The sequence below is a fragment of the Eptatretus burgeri genome, chromosome 10 (genome assembly GCF_056783735.1).
Source record: "Eptatretus burgeri isolate ZD-2024b chromosome 10, Ebu_testis_v1, whole genome shotgun sequence".
Classification (NCBI taxonomy): domain Eukaryota; kingdom Metazoa; phylum Chordata; class Myxini; order Myxiniformes; family Myxinidae; genus Eptatretus; species Eptatretus burgeri.
Genome location: NC_140970.1, coordinates 12,649,755 through 12,661,149, shown reverse-complemented (window position 1 = coordinate 12,661,149; position 11,395 = coordinate 12,649,755). Strand labels below are relative to the sequence as shown.

The following is an 11,395-nucleotide window of genomic DNA, read 5'->3' as shown; positions in this document are numbered from 1 at the left end:
GTGCCCCCCCCACCCCCACCCCCCCCCCGTAGGTCAGGGCAGGAATTTGGAATTTTGCCATGTAGTCGGCAATAGCTAGCCTACTCTTCACGAATGACACCATGGGATATATAAGGTCCATCAGCTGTTGCCAGCAAATGGGACGCCCAGTTTAATATCCATTCAAGGGATGGCACACACATTGATGAATCACTTTGCTGTGAAACACCAGGTTGACAGTTTATAGCTGGGTCGAGATTCGAACCCAGACTACACAGCTTAGACGATAATGTGCGTACTGCTTGGTCGTCCTACTCGGCCCCACCACACGATTGAAGTGGTGCTTCTTAAGCTGGTGTTGGTGGATCAAATACCATTTAGTGATTATCAGTGACAAATTCTGTTTTCATCTCAGTTGGAACTGTGGCCTGATGTATGCTTCGAAGTCGCAATGGAACGTTTTAATTTTTCTGCAGTTTGAACTGAGTACTGGTTCAGAAAGTCTGGTGTTGGCTTAACGGTGGCTGTCTTGGGACGTAAGGGTCCTGAGTTTGAGCCCCTGTCAAATCCATTGAAATAACACCAGGTGGGTTGACTCAGCCTGTCATCCTTCCAAAGTCGGAAAAATTGAGTACCAGCTTACTGGGGTAATAAGCCATTCGAGTATCCTGCGTCAGAGTGGTGACCTGTCCAGGATTGTACTCCTTAGGAAAATGAATCTGCTTCGGCAGCCCTGTGTGCCTCCTGACATGAAAGGAATGATTACCAGTATTTGTTATTATTACACCGTTTCAGAAGAAAATTGCTGCATTCAATTACACTGTTAGCATTTTCACTTCCTCTTAATAGCCCTAATGATTTTTAGCCCCACTTTGAATATTGGCATAATAAGGTTCGTAATAATATGTTCCACAATGCAATTCAATCGCTGAAGCCATCTTTCTTTGTTATTGGGATTTAAACAATATTTTGTTTTTTAATTCCTCATTGCAGTATTTTTATTCACATGTTATCTCAGGTTGGGAAGGCTTAATATAATCACGAACGTTTTTCCCTTGCTGCGAAGTAACCTTTACTTGGACAGGTCGCTACTCCATCAAGTGCTGCTGAAACAGCCCTTTAACTCGGGCAGGCATTTAGAATTATTTTTCTTGCAATACAGATAATGCAGAACATTTTGGTCATGGCGTTATTGAGTTTTTGTTTCTCTTAAAACTGACATAATGAGTGTCTAGGGTTATCATTATCACCTTGGAGTTGCCCCGTCTGGGTTCGATCACAGAATAAATATGATCTGATTACAAACTTTTGTTGAAAAGTTGTTGCCAATAATGGCTTTCACCTAAGATGGCAGGCAAAAATCGATAGGTGAATTGGCTTGAGATGCCTGTTGAATCATTGCGTTTGTGCTGATGTCTTGGAGATTTTCCTCTTTAGCTGCTCAAACTGCCTCTGCTCATACAGCTCTTCGGCCACTCTGTTGATAAAAAATGCCAGTCGAGGTCTTCAGGTGTACACAAAACTGACAGGGGGAACTTTTATCAATCTTGTTCATATGTTGGTGCTAAGTTGGGAGGTGAAGGTTCAACATTGTCATCATCGTCAAAGTCCCATACTCCTTGTGAGTTGCAGGACTGCCCGAACTAGATGTGAATGTTTCCATTTCCCCAGGCAAAAATGCTACAGTTAGAACTATAGTATATGAGAGTTCTACTCTTACATACTATAGTTGGTAGCAGGTCCTACTACAGTCGTCTGCACAGAATTACTGCAGGAAAGGAATGCTATTTTCCCTTGGTCTGAGAACCATCCAAAGAGATCATCAGTCTATGTGGTGTTTTAGGTTAAGGCAGGAATTTTTAATTTGGCCAGGGTACCCACCATGCATAAGCTCACAATGGCCTTCTCTTTTGAAAAAGCCACAGTGGGATCTTTAATATCCACCGATGTAGACTAGTAGATAGGAAACAGCTCAATGGTCCACCGAAGGACGGTGTACCCATTGATGCAAGGCCCTGCCGGTGAGGCACGATGATGAGAGTAACTTTTATCATCGGATCGGTTATCAAACACAGACCAAACACCTCAAAGTTTAGTACGCTACCTCCCTGAGCTACCCTTTCAGCTCCAGAGGTTAAATACCAATGCATAAATTTGAAAAGAGAAGGTCATTGCATGCTGGTATCTTTGCCAAATTATTTGTCTTGGGCTGTAGATTTAGGAATCCCCTGGTCATTCGAGTGTCTCTGGGATACAGATACAAATCCCAGGAGAGTGGTTCTGCAGCTGACAAGTGCGTGACGCTTCACTGACTTAAGTGGGATCTGTCTCGTCTGGGTTTGATTCCCAACTAGACGATAAACTGTTAGCCCAGTGACTTGCAGATATGGTTACTCATCAGGGATTTGCCATCCTTCAGATGAACATTAAGCTGGGCACCCTACTTGCTAGCATTTGGCTCATGTGCGTTCAAGATTCCACCATATAAAAGACCTGTTTTGCAAGAGTTGGCTGTTTTATGTTTGCACCGTGGTCAAAGTACAAGTACAACTTCATGCCTGTACTCATGATTGCATCTTCAAATGGAGGCATGACATCTCTATAGGATTGGTTATCAGCCAGAAACATTCATGACTTGTCATGAGTACCCCATTGGTCTGTACACTATAGGGTTCTTAATTTGAGTATAATCTAATGATCAGTTTCAGTTGAATGCTTCGATAAGTGGATTGTTTTCAAAACCATCTCTTTCTCTCTCTCTCTCTTTCTCAAAAGGAGCCATTTTTGAGGAATCTGCAAGCAAGGACCAGGAGGCCTTTGTCCTGGCAGTGCGTGACCTCAATGCAAATGGGGAGATTCTGCAGAGTGAGCAGATCACATATTCCATCCGTACAGTAGATGGGAACAACCCCTTCCATGCACTGCAGGAAGGTACTGTACTGATTGCTTAACCCCCAAAATACCATCCTGCAAATCATCCACTTGCATTCACTATTATTGAAGTGCATTTCTCCTTTGTCACCTTTGGGATGTTTTGCATGTATGCTTTCTCCGGTCAATAAGTTTGGAGTGTATGTGTGTGTTCCTGTAGCATAGTGGATAGTGAGGTTGCCTCAGAAGTGAGAGGACCAGGGTTCAATGGGAGGCCAAGATTAAAGTTTAGGAAATTTTTCTCATCTCAAATGGCTCTATTTGCCCATCAGTAAGTGATAGTCCTGTGGTTGCTGAAGTTCCTTATGGGGGTCATGGTCCTGCCAGCATCTGCTGTTCTCGAACATCCCTTTACCTAAAGTTACACTGCACGCTAGCTCACAGAAATGGCTGCTGCGTGGGCAGAAGCTACTATGCTTTCAATGTGATAAACTCGCCATGGTGTTCACATGTCAAATGCAAATGACCATCTTTGATTACGAAGCATTATTATTATTATTACGAGTCATGATGCATTTATGTACAGAGTAAATTAACTTGAATTTTGGTTCTGGAATGGCAGTACTCCTGCCATTGTACAATTGTGGTTCTTGTCATCATATTATACAAAATGATATAATTTGTTCTCCTCACTCATTTTTACAAATGCCACATGCCCTTTGCCTGGAATCACTGCTCACCTTCACTCTTTCATTCCTCTTTTTTCCCGCCTTTAGAACAAACTCGCACACGCTCTCCAATCCCCCTCTTCCCTCCAGGTCTTCAAAACAGCTGTTCACCACCACCTCTTATCTTCCCCCATCCAAAACCTCAATCTTTTCTACCCCTACTAATCCACACCAAACCCTCCTCCTTCAAATTCCCTGCTTTCCTTCCAAAAAGTCCCTGTAGTGTCAATCCTGTATTCCCCATGTTCCCCACCCCATCCCTCTCACTTCCACAGATGTCCTCATGTCTCTGTTCCCCACTGTTTTGTCCTTCCCTCTCCTGCCCCTCTTGTCTTCTGCTCCCCTTGTTGTAAGTTCTGTGTGTTAGCTCTCATACGAGCCTCAACAGTGTTTTCAAAAAAGAAACAACTAACCCTAACCCTAACCCTAACCCTAAACATCTCTCGAATCTCTTCCCTCATATTTCCCACTCATCATGCACTTCCCTATCTACTCCCCCTCTCCCGTCTATTTTCCATGTCCTTCCTTACCCTTCCTTTTCTCCATTTAATTTTGTCCATTTAATTTCCCCAATGTGCACTTATTCTCAACACAAAGCCATAATAATATTTATAGTAGACTGTTTGGTGTGCATCGTCATTGCCTTTATCCTTCGTCATTGCCTAATGGTAGACTGTTTGGTGTGCAACGTCATTGCCTTTATCCTTCGCTAATTATAAATCTGAATGCAAACTTCATGCTGCAAACCTGGAGACTTTCGAGGTGAAGATTTATTCCATTCGATTGGTTTAGCATACAAACCTTTTTTTCTGAAATATGGTTCAAAAAACAGTAATAAAGTAGGAACTGGAAGAATGGGGCAGCTGTCAGGAACTGAGGAAATGGAAGCTGAGCTTATAAATAATCTTGTACGCTTGTCATTCCTTTTCTAACTGGGATTGAGGCGTAAACTTCGGAACTGTTTGGAAAGTTATTTTGGCTTTCAATTCATTGTGGTGTAGTTGCAAAGTACTAACTTACATGACATCATATTTTTGTTTAGATGCGGTGCTCATTCATTTTCTTCTTACCATGCTGTATATTTAAGAAGTGTAATGTGCAGAGGCAATTCAAGATTGACATGAACGTTTTTATCCTCAAAAACTCAAAAGTTACAGTAGATTGATGAAACGTCATCTGTTTCTCAAGGTATTCCCTCGGTACACATACACACTTGTGCCATCGATGTTGCAGCACCTTGATTCCATCTGTGTATAAATCCTTCGCGCAGGTACGCAGCCAATTCAGGACATGTGCTTTGGCGTCTTCATTTTGAAACTTCATCACATCGAGATGTTATTTTAATGATCCAAAGAGATGAAAATCACTAGGTGACATGTCCGGATTATATGGTGGATCATTTAAAATCCCCCAACACATTTCTCTATTAGGGTAGTCGTGGTCACATTTGCTGCGCATTATGCGTTTAAAAGCACAACTTGAGATGACGTACCTAGATGTTGTCTGTGTATTGCTTGTCTCACTTCATTGCATAAGAAGTCACTGTCATACTCTGCATTGCATAAGAAGTCATCTCTGACTGGTAGCTGAACCTTGTTATATTATTTATTTATTTATTTTTGGTCTTTGGGATCAATGATGTTTTTCACTCCATTCTACTTTGCTTTGACTCTCATTAAATTACTAATTGCCCAGGTCGTTTGGTTCTTTGTTACCCAACCCTACGTTGCACTAATTCCTTATTGAATTTCAAGTGAGAATGAATGATTGTTTCCACTCTGACACCTTCTGCAATTTTGTGTACAATATGGTAATTAATCCAGTGATTCTCGAAAATTAGCTTTTCAAACATACTTAATGTTTGCTCGAGTCCTGGCAGCAGTTTGTAAATGAGAATGCTCAAGATCACTCATCAATTCAGAGCCATGCGTTCACGCACTCCTGAGAGAACACCAGCCGTTCACACACATTTAGACACGCTAGCTCAAAGAAAAGCATCATCAAATTGTATTTGTCTCTTATGTATGTCAGTTGGTGTCACAGGGAACTTCATGATAACCGCATGACTATGTTGACCACCATCTTGTTTTAGCCAGAATGCCTTGACCATTGTTGATTCCACTTTTAGTATATCTTGTTGAAGTTGGACAATATCATGAAACAAAATTTTAGCATGAACTATTATGTTTTTTACGTTCACCAATAAAATGCCCATTTATAAAACTTGAAACGTGCATGCTGTACATGTGCGAAATGTAGTGCGTGTGGTGATGCATGTGGTCACTGTGGTGGTGTTCGTGTTGTGAATGTAGTGCTTGTCGGACGTGTTTGTGTTCATGTTGTGGGTGTCTTCCTATACTGTTTGTAGTGCATGTAGTACATGTAGTGCATGTTCATGTTGTGGATGCTGCGGGTGTTGTGTATGTTCATCTGGTGAATGTTTCGAGTGTTGTGAGTGTAGTGTTTGTTGGCCGTGCTTTGCGTGTCGTGCGTGTTTCATGTGTAAAAGGTGCACGTCAAAGATACGTACATGATTGTTGGATAATCTCGTTTAATTTTCATGAAAAAGAAATATACATTTCACAAGTCATGTGTTTATCTCTTCCACTGCTTTGATCAATAACATTGGTGTCGTTTGTAATAGCTTGTGCTCTTCTTGGCCACTCATTTTCAATTACTTTGCTGCCACACAATTTTCACAAACATTAACGATCGGAAATGTACAAAGAGTATTTGAAAATGTCTTATAACCAGTTGTACCTAATTTACAAAGTTGCCACAACACCTAATTGTATATTCACCCATTATATCAACAACTGCCTTTACAATCGATACATTTTAAACATAGGTCAAAGATCATTGAACAGCTAAAGAGCAGAGGTTGTAATGTGAACATATTGACATTAAGGCAGTGAGAATCAGGGGGGTGGTGGGTGGGGGGAAGGGGGATTGCATGAGACATATGGAGAGACAAGATCGATAAGAATAGAGATGATATTATTAGAGAGTTTAGATCAGGGGTTCCCAAACTCAGGGTCGTGACCCAAAGTTGAACCCTCCCTTAAAATCTCAGTTGTTGAGGGGGGGTTTTATTTCAAAAGCATTTTCTCTGACAATTTTTATCATAGGTACACTTGGTACCAGGATCATTTGGGTTGCGAGGCAAATGTGATTTGAAATTTTGGGTCATGGACAAAAAAGTTTGGGAACCACTGGTTTAGATCACTGAAAGATTTAAGAGATGAGAGTTGGTGAGGATCTGGGGAAATCTTGAGGATTAATAGAACCTACAGGGGGTGCAAGACCAGATGTCAAGTGCTGCTGCTCCCTCATCATAACTGGATCAAAATCTTGAAAAGTCTGACGATTACTACCAAACACAAGTTACCCCAGTGGAACTGCAGTGGTTTAAAAAGAGAAATCCCATCTCGCCATTTTCTCAGAGCTTGGGATACTGCTTGTAAGCAATGCTGCCCACATTCAAGCTTTAAAAATTTTGAGGATAATAAAAAAGAACGAATAAAAAGAAGACCGAGTGCAATGTGGTAGGTCTCGTGATGAGTAATGACAGTCTTGCTCAAAGCTTTTCCCTTTACAAAACCCAGGAGGCGAAATGTAGGATGTCTGAGGCCCTATCCATAGAGAATAGCAATGTCCTTGAGTTTTTATTTATTTATTTATTTATTTATTTATATTTCACAAATGTTTTGTCGGCTGTGAGAAGTTGATAAATGCCAGGAAATGACTTGGATCAATCAAGTGTGTTATATGTGCACCTAACTTTGTCAGCCAGCTTAGGAATGTGATAAGCCAAGTGCAGCTTGTGTTTCCTGGTGAGGCACAGGATTTTAAATACTGAACTCTATCCTGAGATTAGTTCAAAAGGAGCTAAGAATACCAGCAAAATCGTCTTTTCAAAAAGACAGGATAAAAATATGACACTAACTTGAGTTGATTGACACATCCAGATTTTAGGCCAGCTTTCAATTTTCTCTAAGTCGACTGAAAGCAATGAAGCTCCCCGCAGCCTGTCACTTGTCACAATGTGGATTCACTGGCAAAATGGCAAGGGGGACATTCAAGGGATGCAGTTACAATTTTTAAAATTCCACATACCATATCCCAGAACCAAAAGGGTTCCATGTGGGATTCTAGCTTGCACAATTCGAGTCGTCGTGAAAACGTGCAATTTAAATACAGAGGAAATCTGTGTGTGCAGGCATGGAGAGTGCCTTTAATGTTGTACATCCAGGGAATTGGACACAAGAGGAAACCATTGGCCCCTTGTGCTTGTGCTTTATGAACACCACATTAATTAAATACTGCATATCACTTTATTTACCTGATTTAATTAGGCGTGGACCATGTCAACACACTTTACCATCTCCACTTCAACATTTCAGCAGACCACACACAACCACGGAATCTCATTCCCCTTTCCTGTGACGTATGGATGAGCTCGTTTGAGCTAACGATGAGGAAGACGGAACAGTAGAGCTCTGTGGAGAGCTCTCAGAAGTTGAAGTCCCCTGTGGCGGAACCAGCAAACGAACTCATCTGGGTCAATGGTGGGGAAGTCAGAGGAGCAGAGCTCTGCGGAGAGCTTTTGAGGATGTCTGTGTGTGTTTCATTCATGATGGCCATTGACTGCAGCGGAGTCACCTACCGTTGTTTTGTGATGCTTACGACTGGTTATGTGGTGACTACATCGAGGAAGTGTGGTGGGTCAAGTCATGATCCAAACAACACTTAAAACAATTCGGAACGCTGGTGTTTGTTTTAAGCTTAGCTGTGATGGAAGAATGGCACAGTGTCAAGCACGGATATGTGGCTGATGGATTGTCCCTCATCAGCGGTCAAAACTAAATAAATGCAAGATTAACCAAGCTGCCTGGGAAGTTAATAACCAAGCTGCTTGGGAAGGACACAACTGGTGGATTTTATTCCATGATGGAGCCATTAGCTTTGGAGAGGCACGAATGGAAAATCGGTTACAAAAGTGTCTCGGAAGGAAACATCCAGCCATGGCACTTGGCACAGGGATATTATGAGGTGTATGGATCCCTACGTAAGAGTATTGTCGGATTCTTGCATTCATTACAGAAGGTAAATTGACAATTAATCATTGGAGATGAAAATCATCTTGATGATCCACCACTTTTGATCGTGGAGAGGAATGGGGAGGAGGACAGTGGGAGAGGCACAGGGACATCACCAAGGTGTTTAATTTTGGGGGTTGGGGGGGATAAAGAACATTGTCGGGAAAGGAATTAACTAATATCAACAACACATTCACTTTTGATGTGATTGTGCAAAGGTATGAAGCATTGCGCAAAGGACTGGGGATGCCAGACAGTGACAAAGGTGTAAGATACATCCAAATATGTGGCCATTGCCTCTGGTTTGAGTCTGAATACGTCCAATGATTTGTCTGAAAGAATAAGGAGCATGCCTCATGTTGATTGGCTCAAACAGAAGCTGAAATGGGAATTTTTGATCAATTGCATTGTTGAAAACAGCAATAATATTTATTACACTTATGGATTCCATTACTTTACTTAGAATTGGGAGCATGCTGGCTCATGGATCTTTGCATTGTACCTGTTGATGTGGAGTTTGTTTGGCACCTTCGTAAGCAGACGGAAGTTTGCGGACAATGAACGATCTGATAAATGGAATAGAGAGCACTGATATTTCCTCTGCAAAGCAGATACAAGGACTCTTGGACTTGCCATGTGGATCCATACGAGGATGGTGTCGAGGTTGACCTGAAACTTTCAGACTTCCCTCAGGTGAAAAGCTCAGTTTTTATGTAGATGGAGGAGGGATGAGACAGAGAGGGACCATGAGACAGTTGGTGAAGTTCTTCCCTTAGGAAAACCTCATAGATGTCTCAATCCAATTCACCAGTATTTCTGAATATTTTTTTTGAGACTCGCTACATGCTTTGTGTTAATGTCGCATTAGGCAGTAATAAACTACTGCAATTTGATTGCAGCTTATTTTGTCAGGAATTTGTAATTTGTTCAGGGTGCCGGTGATAACTCGACGACTCTTCACAAAGGACGCCAAAGGATCCTTAACATTCACCGGTGATGCTAGGAGATGGGACACTCAGCTTAATGTACATCCAAGGGATGGTACACACATTCGTATATCGCCCTGCCTGTGAAACACTATAATGATGAGAGTTTATAGCTGGGCCGAGATTTGAACCCAGGCGAGACAGGTCAGAGGCTAGTGTTTATCGCTCTTGTGCCTTGGCGTGCATTCTGGGGCAGGGTTCCATCCGTAGCACCAAAGTACAAAGCCTTGGTGTCCAGGCACCAATGTGTATTTGGTGATGTCATGACTGCTCAGTAAAGTTGCTATTCATTAGAACTGATTTGTCATACCATACATGTTCATGATGCCAGGACTCGAAAGTGTAATCTGTCTCTTATCAACAACATATTTTGATGGATGGAAGCTACTTGGAAGATGTAATACGGCTTCAAACAAAATTTACCTCAATGATGTGAAAATGTCAATGTGCCTCAAAAATTTTTTAAATTAATTTGATGTCGAGTCCTTGGAGGTGGTTTTTTGTTTTGTTTCTCGGACCCACGGAGCAGACATTTTGCATCAGGACATTCCTCCCCATTCTCTGGCTTGTATCTTATAAATTAAAAATAATTCAAATTTACACCAATAATAAATAAATAAATAAATAAATGCAGTCATCGTATGGACTCACCTCTCCACAATCCAATTCGATGCCATGTGCAGTAGTATATAACAGGTTGTGTCTTATAAGTGTGCTTCAAATGAATAATTGTAATGAAACGGTTGCCTGTTGCTGCACATATTCTGCACTGCGATTAATTTGCATGTGTCCTTGGGTGTACGTCTGTGCCTCTTGGTATGTTGACATGATATAGATTTTGCCGCCCACCCCCTCCACCCACTCCTCATCCCCCACCAAAAGTAATCACAAAGAGTAATCACTTTGAGTAATTGTACAGAAATTCAATTACAGATTTTTAACACATTTGATCATGATCATTCTCAGTTGATCGCTTTACAGTAACGCATTACTCACCTTTCGACAAAAGCATTGCTTGTGTGTTAGTCCTTCCTAATCCTAAGGAGGGCGAAGGGCATTTGCTTTTAGATGTGACAGATATTACCAAAATCGGTTTATGATCGTTCAATGTACCATGATGGTCACGTAATGCGAGGAGCAATTTTATTCACAATGCATGACATGTTTTGGCATCTGGCCATTTTCTACTTTGTAACACCTCAATGTGCTGTAATAGCATTGTCACCCTGCAATATATATATATATATATATATATATATATATATATATATATATATATATATATATATATATATATATATATATATATATATAATTATGGCCCTTGATTCCATTGCATTCCATAAAAATAGGACCATGAGTCTTGAAGCTCACTTGGATCAGGAGTAACAATCTATCAACCCCCCCTCCCCCATCGCCCCCCCCCTCGATCCTAACTTTTTTTTTATTTTTAAATGCCGTGAACAACCTTCGGTACATCATGGGGGATTAAGATTGTGGTCAAGTTTCATTGAAATGGAGTGTGTCGTTTCAGAGAAAAGAGCAAATACCTATTTTAGGGGATCAACCACCCCCCCCCCCCAATATATGTGGCCAATACACCTTTATTAGGCATCAGATATGAAGTTTGTGGCTTAGTTTCATCAAAATCGTGTGTTTGGTTGAAGTGAGAATGACTGAAGTGTTTACAGTCTCATTGAGTGTCTCACTGACTGACTGACTCACCTGCGGA

The 11,395-nt window shown here is 41.3% G+C and overlaps 1 protein-coding gene across 4 annotated transcripts in view; it reads left to right on the top strand.

The window, feature by feature from the left end:
* The window catches only part of LOC147017951 (glutamate receptor ionotropic, delta-2-like), an 878,371-nt gene that overhangs the window by 102,662 nt on the left and 764,314 nt on the right, over positions 1-11,395 (top strand). For all 4 annotated transcript variants that reach the window (XM_085897090.1, XM_085897091.1, XM_085897088.1 and 1 more), the window contains exon 2: positions 2,755-2,910. In XM_085897090.1, the coding sequence (XP_085753216.1) occupies positions 2,755-2,910 (156 nt within the window). The remainder of the gene's footprint in view (positions 1-2,754; positions 2,911-11,395) is intronic.